General features: G+C 47.4%; 1 protein-coding gene across 3 annotated transcripts in view; it reads right to left on the reverse strand.

Moving 5' to 3' along the window:
- plekhg2 (pleckstrin homology domain containing, family G (with RhoGef domain) member 2) overlaps positions 1-25,397 on the reverse strand; it is a 201,311-nt gene that overhangs the window by 148,100 nt on the left and 27,814 nt on the right. For 2 of the 3 annotated variants that reach the window (XM_063063591.1, XM_063063590.1), the window contains one exon: positions 2,050-2,124. The exons of the other annotated variant lie outside the window; for it this stretch is intronic. In XM_063063591.1, the coding sequence (XP_062919661.1) occupies positions 2,050-2,098 (49 nt within the window). In that variant the 5' untranslated portion in view covers positions 2,099-2,124. The remainder of the gene's footprint in view (positions 1-2,049; positions 2,125-25,397) is intronic. 3 annotated transcript variants of the gene reach the window in all.

Consider the following 25,397-nt stretch of genomic DNA (forward strand, 5'->3'; position numbering starts at 1 on the left):
ACGTGATCAGGTTGATAGGGTGGTTAAGGCGGCTTATGGAATACTTGCTTTTATTAGTTGAGACACGAGTTCAAAAGTCAAGAGGTTATGTTGCAACTTTATAAAACTCTGGTTAGGCCACCTCTGGAGTCTTATAGTACAATTCTGTTGCCCCACTATAGGAAGGATGTTGAGGCTTTGGAGAGGGTGCAGGAGAGGTTCACCAGGATGCTGCCTGGTTTAGAGGGTATATGCTATCATGAGAGGCTGGATAAACTTGGGCTGTTTTCTCTGGAGAGTTGGAGGCTGAGGGGAGATCAGACAGAAGTCTACAAGATTTGGAGGCGCATAGTGAGAGTAGACAGAGAGCATCAGTTTCCCAGGGTTGAAATGTCTAATACCAGGGGGCATGCATTGAACGTGAGGGGGGGGAGGTTCAAGGGGGATGTGAGGGGTAAGTTTTTTTTAACTCAGAGAGTGGTGGATGCCTAGGATGGTGGTAGAGGTAAATACATTAGAGGCTTTTAAGAGACGTTTGCATAGGCACATGGATGTAAGGAAAATGAAGGGATATAGACACAGTGTAGGTCGGAGGGATTAGTGTTTGGGTATTTTTCATTTGCTTTTTAGCTGGTTGGGCACAACACTGTGGGCTGAATGGCCTGTTTCTGTACTGTACTGTTCTAGGAAAACAACCCTGTGCACACTTCTCCAGGTGTGGACTCACCAACACTCTGTCGAGTAGGAACAATTTATCCCTGTTTCTAGGGTGCCACACTTTTGTGAAAGTAGCTTTGACGTAGACAGGGGAAGAGGGCTAGCATGGATCCCCCAATGATAGGGCAGGCTTGAGGGGCCGAGTGGCTAACTCCCATTGTCAAACCCTTGTTGTCAAGCAAATACATTGCCCTCGTGGTGGAAAACAGCCTTCACTTCTCGTTGGGACGGACTCCAAGACCCAGTAATGAAGGCCACCAAGCAATATCCTGGTGAACTCCCTCTGCACCACCCCCAGAACAACCATGTACTTCCTCCAGCAGAGTGAACACAACTGCTTTCAGTACTCCAACAGGAGCTAAACAGAGTCTCGTCAATTTGCAACAGAAAATCCCAACTCTTGTATTTCAACGTGTGGCCCTTGGATTGAAGGGACAAGGTTGGTGGTTCGGCTACTAGCACTGGCAGTAGAGTGGATTTAATGGGGGGGGGTGGTGGTGATCGACTTTATGGGGTGAAGCCTATTGGGATGGGGTTAGTTCTATGTAAACAGGACACTAGGTGCTCCGGTAGGGCTCGGCTTTAGGGCGTGTGCAATGAGCTCAGAGTTAAGGGGTTTAGGGTGACGTCAATGGGGTTTGGGGCGATGAGTTTAGTGTGAGGGCGAGGGTTGATGGTGCTTAGGGTGAGGATGTGATGGTCGATGGGTTTAGTGTAACAGTCAATGGGTTTAGACTGACGACTGATGGTGTTTGGGGTGGCGGTGAGGGTTGATGGGTGAGAGTGGGGGTGAGGGTGGATGGGTGAGGGTGAGGGTGGATGGGTGAGGGTGAGGGTGAGGGTGAGGGTGGATGGGTGAGGGTGGATGGGTGAGGGTGGATAGGTGAGGGCTGATGGATGAGGGTGAGGGCTGATGGAGAAAAGTGAGGATGTATGGCTACCTGCCATCACATCTGGGTTCAATATTTCCTTTTAACAGTGCTGCAATGCCATAACCATGCCCCCTAAGGGGCCACCCTCCCTATCCAGTGCCCCTCCCCAAGGGGCCCCTCTCCCTACCCAGTGCCCCCCAAGGGGCCACCCTCCCTACCCAGTGCCCCCCCAAGGGATCAGTCCCCTATCCAATTGCCCCCAAGGGGCTGGGCTGTATACATACCACTCATCCAATAATGCACCGTTCCCTCACTACCAGTAATGCACCATTCCCTGCCCACCACCCCTTCAATAACACATCACCCCCTCCCTACTACTGGTCCAAAACCACGTCGCTCCCAACCCCCAAGCCCTGCCTTCCTACGAATGTGTCACTCCCTGGGACTTCTGGATCCGCAGCTCTCCAGCATAAGAACTGACCTCGATTGCAGACCTGGCTTTCACTGGCACTCTCTGCTCCTTCCGGCATTTTGAGCTTGTCAAAGCGGAGGGGACCTAAGAGAGGAGAATAAAATTATTAGTGCCAATTCGAGCGGATACTAGTGGAGGTGATGAGCTCAGTTTGATCAGAGGGCTTCCTGCTTTCTCCCAAGTCACCATCCCTAAACCCAGATAACTCACAGGAGAGGTGGAGCTTTTTCAGATGAAATATTAATTTAAATCCCACCCACCCTGGATCAAGATTCAACCTAATTTATCAATGTTCAAATAAAATTAATCAAAGTACAGATAACTAACTCTGAGATTCATGTTCTTGCAGATGTTCACCGCAAAAGAAACAATAGAATCAATGAAGGACCACCAACAGCAAGATGGACAAATAACCAGCGTGTAAAGGAGGAGGAGAAGATGGCGGTGCAACACAGCGCGCACCGGCCTCTCCAGTGAATGATATCTGTAATCTGTCAAGTAGGGTGCCGTGCACAATCCTGATTTGTTGGAGACAGATGTGAGAGAACGGAGGAACATCTGGAGAAACTTCTGAAATGCCCTCTTTGCTGCTGCTGCTACTGTGCGATCGAGAATCTCCAGAGGAGAAGGCCCCGAGTCCTTGGCTTTGCTTGTTGCTTGGCGGCCGGGGCGGGGTTGAAGCGCTCGGCAGAGGACGGCGCTCAGGAGGCTGTATCGGAGGGCTGGTCGGAGGCTCGAAGTTTTCGGATGGACTCAGAGTCCGCTGTGGTCGGGTGCTTCCAATGCATCGGCAGTTGTCAGTGCCTGGACATTTATAGCAGGGAGAGTTTCTCCCTTTTGCTGCCTGCTATCGGGAGTCGATCGGGACTTTGAGACTTTTTTTTTACCGTGCCCATGGTCTGCTCTTTATCAAATTATGGTATTGCTTTACACTGCTGTAACTATATGTTATAATTATGTGGTCTTGTCAGTGTTAGTCGTTGGTTTATCCTTTTTTTTTGTGATATCACTCTGGAGGAACATTCTATCATTTTTTAATGCATGCATTTCTAAATGACAATAAACGAGGACTGAGTGTCCTCATAATCTAATCTAAAAGACAACACTGTGCAAATAGAAAAAGAAAAATACTTGATTATAAATAAATAAACAATAAATATCGAGAACATGAGTTGAAGAGTCCTTGAAAGTGAGCCCATTGGTTGTGGACGACAGCAGCGAGAAGAGAGCGTGTCCTGGGTGGTGGGGTCCCTGAGAATGGATGCTGACATGCAACATCACTCCTTGTAGATGAGTTCAGTGGTATGATTTTCCCTTCAAGGGTATTTTGAAGAGTGGAAAAGCCTAAAAAAAGTATTGGATACAGTCCAACACAAGGGAATACTGTATATTGAAACATCCAGTGAAATATGTTGTTTGTGTTTACACTCAACACACCTGAGAATGTGCTGGGAAAGGCCTGCAACTGTTGCCACACATTCCTGCGTCAAATGCACAACTCCCCAGAGCCACCATCTGCAGGAGGGAGGTGGACATGCCGAATTCTACCTCAGCGTCCTGAGGTCGATATTTACGACGTGTCACCATTACCGGAGAGCACAGCTCTTTACAGCACCCATCAGGGTTCAAGTCCTGTACACCAATAGACTGCCAGTACTGACCGAGTTCTGTGGGATCTTGCTGTGCATGGGCCGGCTGCCATGCTGCTCCCCTTGTCACTGCAAGACACTTCGGGGTGTCTCCAGGCCAGGGAAGACCGCGGCAGAAACAAGTCGCTGCTCCACAGAGCGCCACACGATAAAACCCGGCTCCAGCTCCAGAACTGGGCCAACCCTGGGGAAGACACCCCAGAATGCAACTCCGGATTCTGGGCTTGATTCTGTTCTACAGCTGAAGTAAAAGGACCAGCATCTCCTAAACCTCGGGATTGCCCATTCCTCACTGCCAACGTGCGCTGAACTGCGACTTAAAAGGAGCAACCAACTCAGCTCTGGAGACCCGGGTTCAATCCCGTCCTCTCGGTGCTGTCCATGTGGAGTCTGCACGTTCCCGTGTACTCCAGTTACATCTCAAAGGCATGGGACATGTTGGGTTAATCGTCCCCAGTCTGTGGGTGAGGGAGAGAATCGTGGGGAGTCGATGGGAATGGGGAGAAGAATCGATTTCCGGGATTGATCTGTGAGCTGACACGGGGCTAATGGGCCGGCCTGCCTCCTTCCGTGTCATCAGGAAATCTACTCTGCAAAGACACAGCAACTCAAAGCTCTTGTGAAACTACAAACCGATAACGTCACCGACAGCTACAGAGTTAGACATGCGTCTAGACAAAGTCCAAATATTGCAGGCTTAACAACTTGTGAATAAACTTGTCATCAAGCACTCGGGTCAATGATGGATGAGATCGGGTAACTCTCAGTAATTGCCTCGTGTACTCACAGGGTGATTTGTTAACAACAGGACCATGGGAAAGCCATGGTACACAGACCGAAACACGGGCCGGTGCCTGCCTGTTTGAAACACAAGCCAGAGGCTGCATGTGAGCACTTGTCCCATCTTGTACTTTCCTGGCTCAGTTGCCCCGCTGTGCTTCTGTCCCACACCACCCTCCTTTCCATCTCCTCCATTCCCATCTCACCCCTACACCCCTGTGCGTTTATCTGAGCTTCTCCTGGACCAACATTTTCCCTGGTGACCGGGCGAAAGTGGTTCTCCTGAAAAGGTCCCCAGGGAAAGAATCGTCAATGTAGAACTTCTGTACGAGCTTGAAACACTGCCTCGTGTCTGAGATTCAGATTTATTCACTTATCAAGTTCAGGTTTACTGACATTCAACAATGCTGGTCCTCCGTCGTGCCTGATGATGACGGGAAACCTGCGTGGGAAAGTTTTTCCTATTGTGACGCCAAACCAAGCTAACCAAGACGATTGATGCTAATGAGAGAGATAAGAGAGACAATGGAGAAACATTCAAAATGCCAATAAGAGAGGAGGGAGGGATTAACGGAAAAGAAACACAATTCAGGATATTGACAGACCGGTTGCTTTGAACCTGAACTGTTTGAAGTTTGATGGACAGGTGATACCCCAGCAGGGGATAAAAAGAGCAGGTTCGCTAAGGCACGGAACACCACGAGACCACGAGACAACGAGACCCTGGAAAGAGCGGTGTGCCCCCACAAGTGGTGGGAGTTTGGAGGTCCAGTTCGCAGGAACCGACCAGAGGCTCACAGGGTGTAAAGGTACGATCGGTGGGAACCTGGGGTGTGTGTCCGCCCTTGCCTGGGTGCTGGGTTCACCACGGAAGAACGATCGTATCCGGAACAGAGGGGTCATAGTCGATGACCACAGCGGGATAGAAGACATAAAAGGGTCTGCCCGAAACCAACTGCGAAGACATCAAAGGTCTGCCTGAACCAAATTGCATTCCCCCTCTCTCTCTCTAACGGTAGTACAGCGATTACTGCGAACTGCACTAAGCTGAAATGAATTCTGCGTCACTGTTTAAGACTGATCATTTTACCCCTAGACTGTGATAGAGCTTGGTTGATTCCTATTACCCTAGTTCTGTGTATAGGTGTGTATTATCATTGCTAACCTGTTACATTTATATCTTTACAATTAGAGCACTGTATTATTTGTTTCTTTAATAAAACTTTATTAGTTCCTAGTAATCCAGATTCCAACGAGTGTTCCATTTCTGCTGGTTTGGCAACCCAGTTACGGGGTACGTAACACTATCAAATCCGACGATGACAGGAAACCTGTGTGGGAGAGCTTTTAAAGTGGAAAAGCTGTTACACTGGGGCAGTTTCACTCTCTCGAACTCAGGGGTCAGGGTCCAGTGGTACGAACAAGCGTCACAAACTGGGGTCTTCCCTGATTGCAGTGGATGACCATGACGTCTCCTGTGCCTCGTCATGCTCTTCGCTCTCCACAGAGCAGAATGGCCTTACGGCCGTTGGATCTCACTGTAGATCGCATCCGCCCAGTCCGATAGAGCTGACTTCAAATGCTGGGATGGGTATATCCCTGTCTCACCGTGGGGCGAGTCCCGCCGGTTACCCGCACCTGGTTTAGCCAGCCTGTCGAAGCAGTGTACCGGGGCGTGGCCGCTGTCACAGGCGAACAGTTACGTGCAGCCACAGGTGACAGCCGAGCGTCCAGTGGGGACTGAAGGTGAGTGAGCTGTCCCAGAAGCCCCCCCCTCACCAGAATTGCTACCCCTCCCCTCAATACCCCACACTCCTCCCTCGGCGGCCCATAAACCTCACATCGTCGTTGGCATACGTTTATACCGCCAAATGAAACAGCGGTCCTCCGGACCAAGGTGCACAACACAGTACCTATAACTCACACAGAAAGAGTGGCCACTGCGACTGCGCATACCACCATCCTGTTTCTTAAACATGTAAATCAAAATTATACAGTGAAACAAGTCACTTACGTCAACAGCCAACACAACCCAAGGATGTGCTGGGGTCTGGGAGTCTTGTCAGGAGAATTCTCTCATGGTCCTAATGGTCTCAGGCCAAAACATCGACTGTTTATTCCCCTACATAGACGCTGCCTGACCTGCTGAGTTCCTCCAGCATTTTGCGCATGTCACTCTGGATTTCCAGCATCTGAAGTATTAAATACAGGTCTGGTTTCCCCACTACAGGAAGGATGTTGAGGCTTTGGAGAGGGTGCGGGAGAGGTTTACCAAGGAGCTGTCTGGTTTAGAGGGCATGAGCCATCATGAGAGGCTGAATAACCTTTGGCTGTTTTCTCTGGAGTACCAGAGGCTGACGGGAGATCTGATGGAAATTTATAAGATTATGTGAGGCACAGATAGATTAGACAGGGAGTATCTGTTTCCCTGGGCAGAATTGCCTAATACCAGAGGGCATGCATTGAAGTGAGGGAGGTGGGGGTAGGTTCAAAGGAGATGTGAGGGGTAAGCATTTTACTCAGAGAGTGGTGGATGCCTGGAATGTGCTGTCTGGTACGGCATTAGAGGCAAATACATTAGGGGCTTTTAAGAGACGTTTGGATAGGCACATGGATGTTAGGAAGATGGAGAGATATGCTCATGGTGTTGGGAGGAGGGATTAGTGTTTGGGTGTTTTTGATTTGCTTTATAGCTAGTTCAGCACAACACTGTGGGCCGAATGGCCTGTTCCTGTGATGTACTCTTCTATGTTCTGTCCGCAGAATCTCGTGTTTACTTATTTCCACCGACGCTGCCTAGCCTGCTGGGTTCCTCGAGCATTTTGTGTGTGTTGCTCTGGATTTCCAGCGTCCACAGACTCTCTCATGGGTTCACGATTCCTTGTTGCATTGAGTACAGTTCACAAACTTGCTGTAATGCAGGAAACAGTTCAGCCCATCGGGCCCCATGATAGCCCCCTGCAGAGCAATCCTCATCCTCAGTCCCACTCTCTCACACATACCCCCTCAACTTCCCTTTGCCAATTACCGTCAATAGGGGTAATTAACAGCAGGCAATCAACTTACAAGCACCTCTTTACAAGGTGGGAGGAAAACCAGAGCACCTGGTTCGGGGTGTGGACCAATGTGGTCACAGGGAGAACGTGCAAACTGTACATAGACAGTGCCAGAGGCTAGAATTGAACCCAGGTCCGAGGACTACCACACACAAGGTGCTGGAGGAACTTAGCAGGTCAGGCAGTATTTATGGAGAGGAATAAAGAGTCGACATTTCAGGCCGAGACCCTTCATCAGAACGAACTGATGCATCAACCGTTTCCAGGGAGTCTCTGATTCAAACAGCACTCAGTATTGTTTCTGTGGCCTCAAGGCAGACAAGATCCTCAGGCAACGTCACACAAGAACCTCAGGCAACGTCACACAAGAACCCCAAATAAAAAGGGACGTTCAGCCATCGACAGACGAAAGGCAATGCCCCCAAAAAAGACAGCATCCGTTAAGGACCCTCATCACCCAGGATGACGTGTCAGGGTGGAGATGCGTCTCTACCAAAGGAGGTGTGAGGCACTCCTTTCCTCCGCTAACCTGCAGGTCACCCTTGGGCAAGGTGCAGCACCTGCTTAGCCTCCCCTCCCCAATCACTACTCCAGTCAAGGTCAAGTGAAGCCACGGGAGCAGGTGGGTGGATGGTCATCTCAGCAGCCAGTGCAGATCACAAGTCCTGGTTATGTGAACAATGATAAACTCTGAAGAGTATTGATAACGGCTGGGGTCACCTATCCCAGAAAGTGATAGGCAAACCACTTCTGTAGAAAGACTTGCCAAGAACAGTCATGGTCACGGAAAGACCACGATCGTACACGGCACAGAATGAATGAATGAATGATCACCCAGGTCATGCCCTCTTCTCATTGTTACCATCAAGGAAGGAAAGGAAGGAGGTACAAAAGCCTGAAGACACACACTCAGAGATTCAGGAACAGCTTCATCCCCTCTGCCATCTGATTCCTGAACGGACATTGAACCTAAGAAACTAAACCACGATTGTATTTTTCCTCTTTTTTGCACTACTTATAGATACACATCTTATTGTGCTTGACAGGTTTGTTTGCATTGTAGTGCTGCCGGAAAACAACGAATTTCACCAGCATATCACTGTGAAATTAAACACGATTCCGATTCAGACAGGTGACCCAAGGGCTTAACGAGGGAGGTCTTTACGGAGGTGAAACTTCACGGAAAGTTGGCCTGATCTCTGTCAATAAATAAAGTGTACAAAGCTGCAGTCTTGAGCACAGAGTGAGGCTTTGATTTACAGAGCGAGGAGTGGAAAATTCCAGAAGGGAGCTCCTGAGCTCAGGGTCACAGCTTCCCAGTGAAGAAGCAACCAGAACTGGAATGCAAGAGAGGCTGGGAGTGAGCAGCGGCTGGGCGTGACCATAAGATATAGGAGCAAAATTCGGCCATTTGGCCCATCGAGTCTGCTCCGCCATTTCATCATGGCTGGTCCATTTCCCTCTCAGCCCGTCTCAAGCTCCCTCATCCCTGTATGCCTTCATTCCCTTACTAATCAAGAGTCTATCAACCTCTACCTTAAATATACCCCATGACTCGGTCCCCGCAGCCGCCTGTTTCAACAAATCCCACAGATTCACCACTTTCTGGCTAAAGAAATTCCTCCTCATCTCCGTTCTAAGTGGATGTCCCTCTATTCTGAGGCTGTGCCCGCTGGTCCTAGAACCCAGAGGAAACATTCTCTCCATATCCGACTCTATCGAGGACTTTCAACATTCGATAGGTCTCAATGAGATCCCCCCCCTCATTCTTCTGAATTCCAGTGAGCACAGGCCCAGAGCCATCAAATACTCCTCATATGAAAGTCCTTCAATCTCGGAATCATTTTCGTGAGCCTCCTTCATACCCTCACCAATGTCAGCACTTCTTTTCTTAGATAAGGTGTCCTTATGAAATTGGAGAGAGCGAGGAGAGATCAAGGATTAATGTGAAAAGGACAGGCAAGGATTTCATTAAGAGATACAGCACAGTCATAAGCTCTTTGGGCCCAACAAGCCCACGCCAACCATGTGACCAATTAACCTTCCAATCCATGTGTATCCAGAGAGCGGTGCCTGTCATGGCTCAGCACTGCCCTCTACCTGCTCGGAAGGCACACCACATGCCACCCCTCCCAACTAATCAATGCACACTTAACCATTGGCCACCTTAACTGGATTAAACCGTCTAGCACCAAGCCGTTGCCCCCCCCCCGCCCGGTGAATCACCTGGGCCAGACCCTCCAGCCCCCCCAACCTATAAAGGGCGCTACATGTGCTTGGCTCGCTCTCTTTTTTGCCATCCTCGAGGGACCACCCTGCTTCACTCCAGGCTGAAGACTGCAGAACAGCGCTGGAGATACATGGTGAGCTATGCATTGAATAGGGTTTTGGGAGCATTTATTGTTGTCCCTGTAGCAGAGAGCCGTGCCTGCCCATTGTCAAGGGGTGGCAGGTATCATAGTTACTTTTCCCTTGTATATGTACCTGTACTCTGTCCCAACACCGTTTTCCTGTGTATTGTACTGCCAACCCAACTTTTCCCACGCTCATCTATTCTAAGCGTGTTTGTGCAAATATTGTAGCCGCCTTGTGTTGTCCCCAAGCTCTTCTCCCCTTGTAGATAAACTCCTTATTGTTAAAACTGTGTGTCCAGAATCCTTGCCTTGAGACCCACAGAATCTGCCTCATTTCCATCACAACACCATGTCTGCAGACTGTGGGAGGAAACCAGAGCACCTGGAGGAAACCAACATGGTCACAGGGAGAACATACAAACTCCTTACAGGCAGTGGCGGGAAATTAACCCCGGTGGTGGAAAATCAAAGAACTGTTGGCCCCAGGTCTGCCTGAGGGCTACCCCTTCGAACTGGCTCTACATTTGAGGGGAAATCTCTGGCGCAGTTTCCACAAACTCACTGCGTAAAGGGGTTGAGGCAGAGAGCGCCTCAGAGCAGGGGAGCAGAGAGGAGGGGAGGCAGAGAGAGAAAAAGAAAAGGCAAATTTATGCTCGTTCACATGATCACACGCACACACGCCATACCTTCCTGCTCACACACTTGTGCAGACAGCTGCGCCCACAATTAGAGTGAGCTGGAATACGGGGAACCCCAATGACCATTTTCGGGAAAATTGGACAGCATGGTGGTGTAGCGGTTAGCACGACGCTTTACGATCCCAGCAACACGGGTTCGATTCCCGTCACTGCGTGTAGGGAGTCTGTTCTTCCCATGATGGCATGGATTTTCTCCGGGTGCTCCGGTACCCTCCCACAGCCCAAAGACCTAACGGTTGGTAGGTTAATTGATCATTGCAAATTCGTCCCGTGATTAGGCTAAGGTTAAATCGGTGTTTGCTGGGTGCCGTGTCTCGAAGAGCTGGAAGGGGCTGTTCTGCACAGCATCACAAGTAGTAAATAAATGGGCTGCCTAGGTGGGAAGGAGTACATCTCTCAGCAGTACTGAGACACCGCGGGTAAAATGCCTCGGCAGGTTTCTGCTAATGTGTCACACGCACCAGTAATTACATCAGCGGTTACAATGCACTCATTAACGCAGCAATCAAACGCCTCGGCTCAAACACAGCACCCAGAGGCAGTTGGACAGAAAACTTCTGGCTGCTTCCTCTCAGAGTTGTGCGGTCCAAGAATCTATTTAATTAGGATTTAACTCAGAAATTATGCAGATCTCTGACGGGGTTTTATAGTTACGCCACCTCACTGGATTAAACAATACCCACGTTCCTCAGACTGTCATAGTGAATTTCTTTCCAGATCAGTCACAAGCGAACTTACCTCTGAACAAGAGATAGTAACAGTTCAGTGAATCTGTCACCTTCCCCGTACAGGTTTACTCTGTACATACTGTACAGTATTCACAGACCTACCCACACACAGTTCGGTACCAACAGCATCACAGGAGATGCCAGTCAGCACTGAACTCAATGTAGAACTGCATTAGTGACACCAGCTCCAGATTTTCCCCTTGGAATCCTTCCCCATGAGCGTGTATAATCACAAGGCAGTGGAGGTTTGAGATCAGAGTTTTCCCACTTCTAAATGAGCTGCCAAACACAGCTAACAAGCCCCATCTACCCAAAGCAACTAGTTTTAAGGTGCCAGTAATCCGCTTTTGCCCCTTTTCCTTCAGTATAGATAGTTCTGCCGAGTTTAAAAGCCAAGCCACACGTTTGAAGGTCAGGAAACATCTATGGAGAAGAATAAAGAGCCGACCTTTTGGGCCAAGACCCTTCATCGGGACCTGAGCTGGGAGCAAGATGTCCAACCCGCTACTGTGTCCCACACTTTGGTCCAGGCTTGACTCAGTCACCAGTCATTCTGTGTCTCAACAAAATGCTGCTCATCTCATTTAAACTGATAGTAAAGATCTCTTGTTTCTCTCTATTGCACATCCTGAAACCATTCTCCTAGTACACAGCAACTACAGTGTCTGCAATGAATTTCTCCTCCTTCAGTCCAAACATGACTTCACCCATCTGGCCTGTAACTCCAGAAAATCCCCAGATATCTGCAGTTCCTCAACAGAAGCCTTAGATGGGACCTGTCATTTGTCAGGAATCTCTTTTAGAAAGAACTCCAATCAAATTGTTCCCATAATGAGGCCATTTCCACAAAATGATCCCCCTCCACAGGGAGGGAAATACCCTGGTATGGGAACACTAATGCCTTTGGACTTTGTAGTGGATTTGGCTCAGTACATCACAATGAAAAACCCTCCCAACCATTGACCACATCTACATGAAATACTGTCATAGGAAAGCAGCATCCATCATCAGAGATCCTCACCACCCAGGCCATGCTCTCTTCTTGCTGCTGCCATCAGGTAGAAAGTCCAGGAGCCTCAGGACTCACACCACCAGGTTCAAGAACAGTTACTACCCCTCAACCATCAGGCTCTTGAACAAAAGGGAATAACTCCCGTCACTTGCCCATCTATTGAGAACCAGTGATCTCACTTCAAGGACTCTTCATCTCATGTTCTCATTTTTTTTTTCCACTGTTCGTTTATATTTTCATTTGCACAGTTTGTTGTCTTCTGCACTCTGGTTATCCTACATCAATCCTGTTATAATTACTTTTCTGTAGATTTGCCAAGTATGCCTGCAGGAAAATGAATCTCACGGTTGTATATAGTGACATTTATGTACTTTCTGACGATAAAATTTACTTTGAACTTCAGAAACAGGCCCTTCAGCCCATTGAATCTATAGGATCAACACCCATTTACACTAAACCTACACCAGTCCTGCTATATTCAGCTACATTCATCACCTAGCCCTATACACTAGGAGAATCTTTGTGGTGGCATCTGTTAGTCTCGCGAGACCATGGATCTGCGCCTGGAAAGTCTTGCTTCAGTCTGTGTTAGAGCAACGTCTGTTGTGGCTGTAGAGGCCCACACGGGAGTGACAGTCTCGGCTGCAGCGACTGCACTTGAAGGCTCTGTCCTCCAGTGTTGTCTTGGTGCTGTTTTTCCGACGAGTGCGCCTTTCTTCAGCAGCCTCAGCTTCTCTTCTCCTCTTTTTAGTCCTCTGCGTAGTTCCAGCCTCCAGTGAGAGCGATCGCTTGCGATGTCCTCCCACATCTCGACGTTCATTGACCAGTTCACCTAACATGGACATCTTGGGATGTGAGAGGGAACCGAAACACCCAGGGGAAACATGGAGAGAACGTGCAAATTCCGCATACACAGCGTCGTACATCAGAACTGAACATGGATACCTGGGGCTGTGAGGCAGTGGTCACTGAAGCCCACTCAAGCCATATATTAATCTGAAACCAGAGGGGTTTAGATGGAAGACACAAAGGGCAGTTGCATTTTCAGGCTTAGAGTCCCAAGATTATTGCAAGGAAAATAGTTGATTCCTTGAGGCAAGAGGTGAGAATTCTTTGAAATGTTCTTCCCCAGTGGTCAGGGGTATTGGGCTACAGAATTAGGCCATTTAGCCCATCGAGTCTGCCCCACCATTTTATCATGGCTGATCCATTTCCTTCTCGGCCCCAGTCTCCTGCCTCCTCCCCGTATCGCTTCATGTTCTTGACAAATCAAGAATCTATCAACCTCTGCCTTAAAGTGACTTAGCCTCCACAGCCGCCTGTGACAATGAATTCCCCAGATTCAACACCCTCTGGCTAAAGAAATTCCTCCTCATCTCCGTTCTAAAGGGACGCCCTCTACTCTGAGGCTGTGTCCTCTGGTCTTAAAATCCTCCATCACATGAAACACTCTCTCCGCAGCCACTCGATCAAGGCCTTTCAATATTTGATAGGTTTCAATGAGATCATCCCTCATTCTTCTGAATTCCAGTGAGCAGAGGCCCAGAGCCATCAAAAGCCTCTCGTATGACAAGCCTTTCAATCCCAGAAACATTTTCATAAACCTCCTTTGCACCCTCTCCAAAGTCAGCACAGGTGCGTTGAAATTTGTTGTTATACAGCAGTGGCACATCGCAATATATCACAATCAAAACTGTAAACTGAAGTACAAATATATATTTTAAAAGTTAAATTAAATAAGTAGTGCAAAAATAAAAGTTAAAAAATGTAATGAGGTAGCATTCATGGGTTCATTGTCCATTCGGAAATCTGATGGCAGAGGGGAAGAAGCTATTCCTGAATCTTTCAGTGTGTGCCTTCAGGCTCCTGTACCTCCTCCCTGATGGAGTTGTTTCCGATGAAAGGTGTCCGAGTTCTGACATCCCATTAACCCTTCCTTCCAACTTCATCTGTCCCACTCAGAGGTCCCTTCCATCTCCCACTCGGAATCACAGAAATCCCACTCCATATCAAGAGATTTTCAAGGAATCGATTGAGTCAGTGTTCAAAGTACGTACGCAGTACACAACCCCAAGATTCATATTCCCACAGACAGCCACGAAACAAAGCAACAACATGGAATCCATTCAAAGAAATCAAACACCCATCGCACAAACAATGAAAAACACAAAATATAAACATCAAACCACAGGGCCCTCGAAACAACCTAGGAAAACGTTTGGTGTAGTTCAGTTCAGTGCTGAGTTATTCATTGGCAAAAGGCCACAGAGTCAGTCCGCCCAGATCAAAATGCCCAAAATAGCAATTTAAAAAACGGGAGTAACCAGAAACACACAGCCCGTAAGGTGCAGGAGCAGAATTTGGCCATTTGGTCCATTGAGTCAGCTCCACCATTTCATCATGACTGATCCATTTCCCTCTCAGCCCCAATCTCTGGCTTTCACACCCTACCTATTCAACCTGTTTTAAATATGCCCATGATTTGGCCTCCACAGCAACCCCCCCCCCGGCCCCCCTGTGGCAATGAATTCCACAGGCTCACATCATTATCTGAACTACAGCGTCAAATCCACAGACCTCATCAACAAACCTTGTTCCAAGATCCAAGACCAGGTAAGAACCATTCCCGTAATCCCCTGAGAAATGCCACTGACAGACCATAAAACATAGGGGCCGAATCAGGCCATTCGGACCATCACCTCCAAGATACACTGATAAGTTTTTCTTTGCACATCATGTAGACAGGTCATTCCATACACAAGTACATCAGGGAGGAAAGAGGAAAACAGTCCTCAGAATGTAGTACTAGTCTGAGAAACAAAATAAGAAGAAATTAAGTTCAAAGGTCATGGTGAGGTAGTTTGGGAGATATTTAATGTATGGGAGGTCCATTCAAGTCTGATTGTGGGTTAGAAACCTGTGCTCAAGTCTGGTCGTTCTTAACGGTAATATTTTTACACAGTTGGAAGAAAAAGATTCCACTGTTGAGGAAAGTGGCCATAGTGAGGTTGTGATTAGGGTTGTGCTAGATGGTTCAAGAACAAAATGGTTGAAGGGAAATAGCCATCGTTGAACCTGTTGGTGTGGGACTTCAGGATGATAGCTGAGAGAAACTTGCATGGCCCGGATGATTGGGACATTCAATGATAGATGTTTAAGTTTGCTGATGACACCACTGTCGTTGGCCACATCTAAGATGGTGACACATCAGCACATAGGAGGGAGATTGAGAACCTGGCTGAAGGGTACCACAGCAACCACCTCTCAGTCAATGTCAGCAAAACCAAAGAGCCGATTATTGACCACAGGTGGAGGAAACTAGAGGTCCATGAGCCAATCCTCACTGGGGGATAAGAGATGGAGAGGGTCAGCAACTTTAAATTTCTCAGTGTTATCATTTCAGAGGAGTAGACCTGGGTCCAGCACGCAGCTGTCACTAGAGAGAAGACACAAGAGTGCCTCTACTTTCTCAGAGGCTTGCAAAGATTTGGCATGTTATCCAAAACTTGGACAAACTTCTATAAATGCACGGTGGAGAGTATGTTGACTGGTTGTACCACGGCCTGGTATGGAAATACCAATGTCCTTGAATGGAAAATCCTACAAAAAGTAGTGGATACAGACCAGTCCATCACAGGTAAAGCCCTCCCCACCATTGAGCACATGTGCACAGAGCACTGTCTCAGGAAAGCAGCATCCATCAAAGTTCAAAGTAAATTTTTAATCGAAGTATATATATGTCACCGTATACAACCCTAGGATTTATTTTCCTGTGGGCATCCTCAGCAAGTCTATAGAAAAGTAACCATATTGAATTAAATTGACTTTATTTCTTACATCCTTCACATACATGATTAAAAATCTTTACATTATGTCTGTCTGAATGTGCAATGTGCAATTTGTAGTAATTTATATTTATTATGTACAACAGGACAGTCAATATAGCTCAGAAATACAAACGTGTCAGCATGAATTAATCAGTCTGACGGCCTAGTGGAAGAAGCTGTCTCAGAGCTTGTTAGTCCTGGCTTTTATGATACGGTAGTTTCCCGGATGGCAGCAGCTGGAACAGTTTGTGGTTGGGGTATCTTTGTAAATGTCCTGAATAGTGGGAAGTTCACATCTACAGATGTGCTGGGCTGTCCGCACCACTCTGTGCAGAGTCCTGCGATTAGGGGAGGTACAGTTCCCATACCAGGCAGTAATGCAGCCAGGCAGGATGCTCTCAATTGTGTTCCTGTAGAAAGTTCTAATGATCTGGGGGCCCACACCAAACTTCAACCATCTGAGGTGAAAGAGGTGCTGTTGTGCTTTTTTCACCACACAGCTGGTGTGCACAGACCACGTGAGGTCCTCGATGATGTTTATGCTGAGGAACTTAAAAGTTGTTCACCCTCTCAACCTCAGATCCGCTGACATCAATAGGGGTTAGCCTGTCTCCATTTTTCCTGTAGTCCACAACCAGCTCTTTTGTTTTTGCAACATTGAGGGGAGGTTGTTTTCTTGACACCACTATGTCAGGGTGATGACTCTTTCTCTGTTGGCCACCTCGTTATTATTTGAGATTAGGACAATCAATGTAGTAATTTAATTCGCAGATTGGAGTTGTGGGTGATGATACAGTCATGGGATTGATTCCTGGGATGGCAGGACTTTCATATGAAGAAAGACTGGATGAACTGGGCTTGTACTCGTTGGAATTTAGAAGATTGAGGGGGGATCTGATTGAAACGTATAAGATCCTAAAGGGATTGGACAGGCTAGATGCAGGAAGATTGTTCCCGATGTTGGGGAAGTCCAGAACGAGGGGTCACAGTTTGAGGATAGAGGGGAAGCCTTTTAGGACCGAGATTGGGAAAAACTTCTTCACACAGAGAGTGGTGAATCTGTGGAATTCTCTGCCACAGCAAACTGTTGAGGCCAGTTCATTGGCTATATTTAAGAGGGAGTTAGATATGGCCCTTGTGGCTACAGGGGTCAGGGGGTATGGAGGGAAGGCTGGGGTGGGGTTCTGAGTTGGATGATCAGCCATGATCATAATAAATGGCGGTGCAGGCTCGAAGGGCCGAATGGCCTACTCCTGCACCTATTCTCTATGTTTCTATGTATACAGAGAGTAAAGGAGGGGGCTTAGTACTCATCCCTGAAGGGCTCCTGTGTTGAGGGTCAGAGGTGAGGAAGCCCTATCTTGCCTCCTTCCGGTGATCTGACAGGAAGTCCAGGATCCAGCTGTACAAGGCCGAGGTCTCTGAGCATCTTGTCGAGTCCGGAAGGAATTATGGTGTTGAATGCTGAACTGTAGCCCAAGAACAGCATTCTCACATAGGTATCCTTCTTCTCCAGATGTGTAAGGACAACGTGGCTGTTGTGTCATCTGTCGATCAGTTGTGTCGGTAGGCAAATTGTAGGGGGTCCAGTGTGGATGGTAGCAGGCTGCAGATGTAGTCCTTGACCAGCCTCTCAAAGCATTTGCTTATTATTGAGGTGAGTGCGACAGGACACCAGTCATTAGGTACAGGAACAATGGTGGATGTTTTGAAACAGGAGGGCACTCTACACTGGAAGAGGGAGAGATTAAAAATGTCTATAAACACACCTGCCAGTTGGGTTGCGCACACTCTGAGTATCACAACAGAATCAATGAAACACCGCACCAACTTGGGTGTTCAGTCAGTGGACAAAAGGCAAAAAACTGTGCAAATAGAAAAAGAACGAAATAATAAATATCGAGAACATGAGGTGAGGAGTCCTTGAAAGTGAGTTCATTGGTTGTGAGAACAGTCCAATGATGGGGCAAGTAGAGTTGAGTGAAATTATCCCCACTGGTTCAAGACCCCTGATGGTGGAGGGGTAGTAACTGTTACCCCTCCCCCCCCACCACCTCAAAACCAGGCCATGCTCTCTTCTCACTGCCGCTATCTGAAGAAGATACAGAAGCCTCAAGTCCCGTAACCACCAGGTTCAGGAACATTTACTACACCTCAACCATCAGACTCTTGAACCAGAGGAGATAACTTCACTCATCCCCATCATTGAAATGTTCCCACAACCATTGGACTCATTTTCAAGGACTCTTCATCTCATGTTTTCAGTATTTCTTATTTCTTATTTGTTATTATTTTTTCTTTTCCTTCCATATTTGCACATTTCTTGTCTTCTGCACATTGTTTTTCTTGCCCATTTTTGTCTAGCGCATTTAAAAAAAAATTCTATTATGTTCTTCGTATTTACTGGGAATGCCCACAAGAATCTCTGGGTTGTATATGGTGACGTAAATATACTTTGACAATAAATTTACTTCGAACTTCTTGAGAGAGTGGCACCCGTAGATACTCTCAATGGTGGGGAGGTAAATGTGGGATTGCGAAGTTTGCACAGTTGACAGCGTTACAAAAGTGTATAATTAAACGTCATGCCCTTAGGGATGTTTTGAGGTGTGACTGGTGCTGCAGGAATGCATACGTCTAACGGATCCATTGAAAAACTATCACAGCCTCCTGACCCGGATCTGGGAACTCAGAGGCAATGAGTTCCCCAGGGCTGGTGGTCCATTCCAATCCCACCACACTGTTCCTGAGGATCACTTGCGAACATTCCCTGCACAGTCAGAATTCCTCACATTACATTTCTGTTCACACACAATTAGAACCGTCCGTTTGTCTCCCTCTGTCCAGCGACAAAAAAATGCAGCATCGTCTGGCCAGGAAATGCCAGGGAGAAAGAATGCCCCCCATCTAATTTAGCTCCAATTGGAAATGATTTTGCTATTTTGAGCACAGTTGTTGGCTACAAGGTCTGTGGACATATTTTTAGGTTCAGAATCAGAATCAGGTTTAATATTGCAGGCATTCTGTATGTTGTGAAATTTGTTAACTTTGCTGCAGCAGTACAGGACAAGCCATAATAATAAAAACAGAATTACAGTAAGATACAGAGATAATAGTACAAAGTGAATACTGTAAATATATATTCAAAATAGTTAAATTAAATAAGTAGCACAAAAAGAGAAAAACAAATAGTAAGATGGTGTTCATGGGTTCAATGTCCATTTAGAAATCTGATGGCAGAGGGGAAGAAGCTGTTCCTGAATCGCTGAGTGTGTGCCTTCAGACTCTATACCTCCTAACAGTGGGAAGAGAGCATGCCCTGGGTGACAGGGGTCCTTAATGCTGGATACTGCCATTTTGAGTTGTTGCTCCTTGAAGATGTCCTGCTTACTATAGAGCCTAGTGATCGTGATGCAGCTGACTGAGTTTACAACTCTCTACAGCCTGCTTCTTAATACAATCCTGTGCAGTAGCTCCCCCCCCCCGCTCTCCCATACCAGACGGTAATGCAGCCAGTTAGAATGCTCTCCACGTACATCTGCAGAAGTTTAAGAGTCTTAGGTGACATACCAAATCTCCTCAAACCCCTAGTGAAATATAGCTGTTGTTCTGCCTTCTTTGTAACTGCATCGATATGTTGGTACCAGGTTATATCCTCAGATATAGTGACACCGAGGAACTTGAAATTGCTCACTCCCTCCACTTTCTGACCCCTCTATGAGGACTGGGGTGTGTTCCCTCGTCTTACCTTTTCTGATGTCCACAATGGATTCTTTAACTTAAAACTTTTATTCAGAACTTTAAGATGTGGTTGATACGTTCTGTTCTCCAGGCACTGTTGTCGTCTAGTAAGCACCTGGAATGGTCTGGACTTTTTAACCCACACTAGGTTATAAGTCACTAACAGTTGACCAGGACCTCCCACCAGCAACTGTGGGTTACTGTGCTCATCTTTTCCTTTATTAAAAATTTGGCCAACAGTTCAACTGTAAAGGTTTTGAGGGACACGGGCTCTAGTGGTTACTTGACAACAAACAAACCAGATCGGCTCAGAGACTAAGCACAGGGCAGCTGACGCTCTACCCACAGTAATGAAGATGTAAAGTCAAAGAGTTATAGAAAATTACAGACAAAAACAGGCCCTTTGGCCCAGCTAGTCACGCTCAGCCATTTAAACTACCTACTCCCGTTGACCTGCACCAGGAGCATAGTCCTCCATACCACTACCATCCATGTACCTATCCAAACTTCTTAAACATTAAAATCGAGCTCGCATGCACCACTTGTGCTGGCAGCCCTCACCAACCTCTGAGTGAAGTTCCTCCTCATGTTCCCCTGAAACTTTTCACCTTTCACCCTCAACCCATGACCTCTAGTTGTAGTCTCACCCAACCTCAGTGTATAAAGCCTGGTTGCATTTACCCTATGTATACCCCTCATAACTTTGTATACCTCTATCAAATCTCGTCTCAATCTTCTACGTTCCAATGAATTAAGTCCTAACCTATTCAATCTTTCCTTATAACTCTGATCCTATGTCCTGGTAACATACTTGTAAATTTTCTCTGTACTCTTTCAATCTTCCTGTAGGTTGGTGACCAAAACGGTACCCAAAGTAAGCCTCACCAATGTCTTATACAACTTCAACACAACATCACAACTCCTGTGCTCAATACTTTGACCTACGATACGCCAAAAGCCCTCTTTATGGATTGAAGAAAGTACATTCGATCCTTTACTAAGAAACTAGCAAAGACAATCTTGTAACAGTAAAAACAAACAAATGAAACTAAAACTAGTGTTATTGAACTAAACGGTCTAAATGGTCGCGTTAGTGATCTTAGGGTATTTAAGGGGTCAACAGAAAATCATTCTGGCTGCTTTTCTGGTTCTATCTAGACTAAGAGCATGAAAACGTAACAATACTCCTCAGTTCTACCACACCCCAACCCATGTGACAAATTATCCTTATGTAGGGCTCTCAGTAATACTAGATGGACTGTTAACTGTTGATTGCTTATTACCAAAATGGCTTCTCTGAAGTGTTATATTAAAATGGCTTCTCGTAATGTTAACTGCTGAGCAAGGGGTTCTCTGTAACAGCAATGTTTGGGTTATACAGTGTGATAATGGAAATTTTATTCATTTGTTAGCCAATGGAAGTCATGTTCTGTTATCTTGTATATGTGTGCTGAGTTGAGGAGCGCGGGCTTTTTTGGGAGGCGAGCAGAAAGGATGGACGTGTGAGGAACAGACAGTGGTTCCAGGGCGGTGGACACCGGACCTCGGGGGTTCGGAGGGTGGCTGGAGTCTCGGAAGGGCGTTGTACATTATGTGCACAAGATTGATAAGTTACTTATGTGGCACCTTTTCTTGTAGTTGTTTCTACCAACCCATCACCAAAAATTTGCTATAAAGTATAATTCTTTACTTGCACTTTGTATATTGTTTCATATTTGTGTCGTGGCTGATCATTGAGCGACTCACACCTTATCTGCACCAAAGCAATTGCACTGTTTGGCAGGGTTGACAGCTATTCACCCTAGGCAATGGGGGGGTGGGGGGGGCGGGGTCCAGAGAGGCAACCGTTACACAACACTGAATACAATACAGACACAATACTGAATACAATACAGACACAAAATAGATACTCGGCTCCTACATGGGCCAAGCACAGGCAAACGGAACAAGCCTCGATGGCCATCTTCATCGCCATGGACGATTTGGGCTGAAAAGTGAGCAATTTCAAGTTTCTGGGTGTCAACATCTCTGAGGCTCTGTCCTGGACCCCACATAGTGATGCATCATAGAGAGCATTCTAAATGGTTGCATCACTGTCTGGTATGGGGGGGGGATGGGGGGAGAGGCTACTGCACAGGACCGAAATAAACTGCAGAGAGTTGTAAACTCAGTCAGCTCCATCATGGGCACCAGCCTCCATAGTACCCAGGTTATCTTCAAGGAGCGATGCCTCAAAAAAGCAGCGTTCATCATCCAGGACAAGCCCTCTCTTCATTGCTACCATCAGGGAGGAGGTACAGAAGCCTGAAGACACACACTCAATGATTCAGGAACAGCTTCTTCCCTTCTGCCATCTAATATCTGAATGGACGTTGAACCCATGAACATTACCTCACAACTTTCTTTATTTCTATTTTTGCACTATTTATTTAATTTAACTATTTTGCGCAGAGGCTGGAAATCCAGGGCAACACACACACAAAGTGCTGGAAGAACTCAGTAAGTCAGGCAACATCTACAGAGAGGAATAAACAGTCAACATTTTGGGCCCTGGCCCTTCTTCAAGACTGGAAAGAAAAGGGGAAGATGCCTGAATAAGGTGGTAGGAGAAGTTACAAGCTAGGTGAGGTCAGGTGGGTGGGGTTGGGGGGGAGGGGGGATAAGGCAAGAAGCTGGGAAGTGATAGGAGAACAGAAAAGAGGAAGGTCACCAGGGGCAGGTGATGGGCAAGTGAAGAACTGGGCCCCATCCTATCAAATTCCTTCTTCTCCAAGCCGACCCACCTGGCTTCACCAATCACCTTTTACCTATCCTCCTTCCCCTTTTTTTGGCATCTTCCCAGTGCTGATGAAGGGTCTCGGCCCGAAACGTCGACTGTTTATTCTTTTCCATAGATGCTGCCTGACCTGCTGAGTTCCCCCAGCATTTTGTGCATGTTGCTCTGGATTTCCAGCATCTGCAGAATCCCTTGTGTTCCTGGTGTGTTTCCTGCAATTTATTGGCTGTAAAGTCTTTGGAGCTACCACAAAGGGTCAGAGACCCTTGTTCGATTCCCACCGCCATCTGTCAGGAGTTTGCATGTTCTCCCTGTGTCTGTTTCCTCCCGGTGTTCCGGTTTCCTCCCACATTCCCAAGACCTACGGGTTAGGATTCGCGAGCTGCAGGCACGTTACATTGGCACTGGAAGTGTGGGACCACTTGCAGGCTCTCCCTGTGTTAGTTGTTGACAAAAATGGCGCATTTCCCACTGTACAGTTCAATGTACATACGACAAACAAAACTAATCCTCTCTAAAGGAGTTACGAGTCTGTACCGCTGGACTGGCTTCCAGGCATCTGCGCCTCTAAACTTGTGCTCCTTACGGTGGATAGAGCTGCTCCCTCACAAATCCTGAGATCCAAGCTCAAGCCTCACCTTCAGCGCTGAAATGGAAGGTGCAGACAAACCATCCCCCTCTGTGCAGTCACGGATGCACTAAGTTCCTGGAAGTTCAGGATAAGGACAACCTCACCTGGTTCCTCAAGGTCATCTCCCTGAACATGAAAGTACAGCAGCGCCTCCACTTCCTGAGGAGATGGAGGCAAGCAATACTCCCCTACAATCTTAACTGAATTTTATAGAGAGCGTCCTGACAAACTGCTGCTCCCCCTGGTCCGGGAGCAGCCGAGCCTCAAGTTCAAGCCTCAGGAGGTCAAGTTTATGACAATAAACTCGAGTTGCCTGCGTGGAGCTTGCTTGTTCTTCCTGCGACTGAGTGGGCTCTCCCCTCGGGGGTTCTGGTTTCTTCCCACGTCACAAAGCCGTGTGGGTCGGTGGGTTAACTAGCCACTAAGTGTGAGAGTGAGGGGCAGAATCGGGGGGGGGGGTCATTGGACTTGTGGGAAACAAGTGAGGAAATGGGGAAGATGGGATTGCACCAAGAGCTGGCATGGATTTGATGGGCTGAATCTCCTCCTACGCCATATGATAAACGTACAGGCTTCCCAAAATACATCACCAGTTCCTGGATGATTTCACTGCGTCACTTTCCCACGAGGTTAAAAGTGAGTTAGTGTTTGCTAGTACTAGTCAAAGAATGAAAAAAATTCTGTTGATTAAAGGAACTGGGGTGGGGGAGGAAGGGGGAAGGAGGGGGTGGTTTGTACAAACACCCTCTACATTCCCACTCCCCCGAGCTGGGAGACAGGCCCCTGTTCCCCCAGCTGTTTGCGGTAGTTTAACCGTCAGAGGCAGGCTCCAGCAGTCTGACCCCAGTCTCCTCCAGATGGAACTCATTACCTCGTCCAACAGACAGGCGGCAAGGACCAGATTGTTACACACTAATAAAAAATAATCCCTGTGGGTACGCGACCAGGGTCACATGGAAACTAAGAACCTGTCTAAGTATCAGCCACCCTATAAAGCTCGTCACTAAAGCCTCGTCAGCGAACGGGGGATGTTAGGGCTTAGTCTCACACCCCAACTTCCACCACAGCTCCCCTCCCGTCCCATCACACAGGGAAAACCAGAGAAACTAGTCTCAGTTCTTGCCCTCTCCTGGTTGCACACACAAGTCCAAACCTCACCAAGACAGACGGGGGCCAGGGACTAATCATGCGGGGGCTCCCAAACTGGGATCCACAGACCCCTCGGCTAATCGTAGGAGTCCATGGCATAAAAAAGGTTGGGAACCTTTTGATGGCTCTGGGCCTGTACTCACCGGAATTTGGAAGAATGAGGGTGGGCGGGGGGGGCAGTCTCATTGAAACTTATTGAAAGACCTAGATAGATTGAATGTAGGGAGGCTGTTTCCTATAGTGGGGGAGTTTAGGACCAGAGGGCACAGCCATAGAATAGAAGGATGTCCCTTTAGAACAGAGACGAGGTGTAAATCTGTGGAATTCATTCCCACAAACAACTGTGGAGCCCCAGTCACTGGGTGTCTTTTCTGTGGAGGTTGGTAGGTTCTTGATTTGTAAAGGTGTCAACAGTTATGGGGAGAAGGTAGGAGAATAAGGTTGAGAGGATTAATAAAATCAGCCATGAAGGAAAGACTCGATGGGCTGAATGGCTTAACTCTGCTCCTGTGTTTTATGATTAAAATGTGGACCCAGTCTGAAACCACTCAGTTCCTCTGGCATCTTGCTCGTTGCTGCAGAGTCCGGCGTCTGTACTCATAATGGTTTTATTTTTGATTCGCGACTGCATTCCCAAACGGGTTCTCTCATCCCACTTCAGTGGCGGGCGAGGGAAAGCTGCAATCTGGACCCCTGCCCTCGGCACCCACCCTGAACTTGGCACATCCAGTGAGAGTATCTTACTTGGGTCAGAGGTCGGCTTCTTGAGGATTAATTCAAAATAGAACAGCCAGAAAAATGCTCAAAATACCGAAAGCAGAGTTGTTAGTGTTGAGCCCCCCTGGGGACTGACAGCTGTAAGAGATCTATCTTGACTCGTGGTCGATGGTGGGGGTGTTAGGGGATCACGCAAGAAGCCTTCAGGGATGGAAATAGCTCAAAAAATCTCCTGATAT

This window comes from Mobula hypostoma, chromosome 12 (genome assembly GCF_963921235.1).
Source record: "Mobula hypostoma chromosome 12, sMobHyp1.1, whole genome shotgun sequence".
Taxonomy (NCBI): domain Eukaryota; kingdom Metazoa; phylum Chordata; class Chondrichthyes; order Myliobatiformes; family Myliobatidae; genus Mobula; species Mobula hypostoma.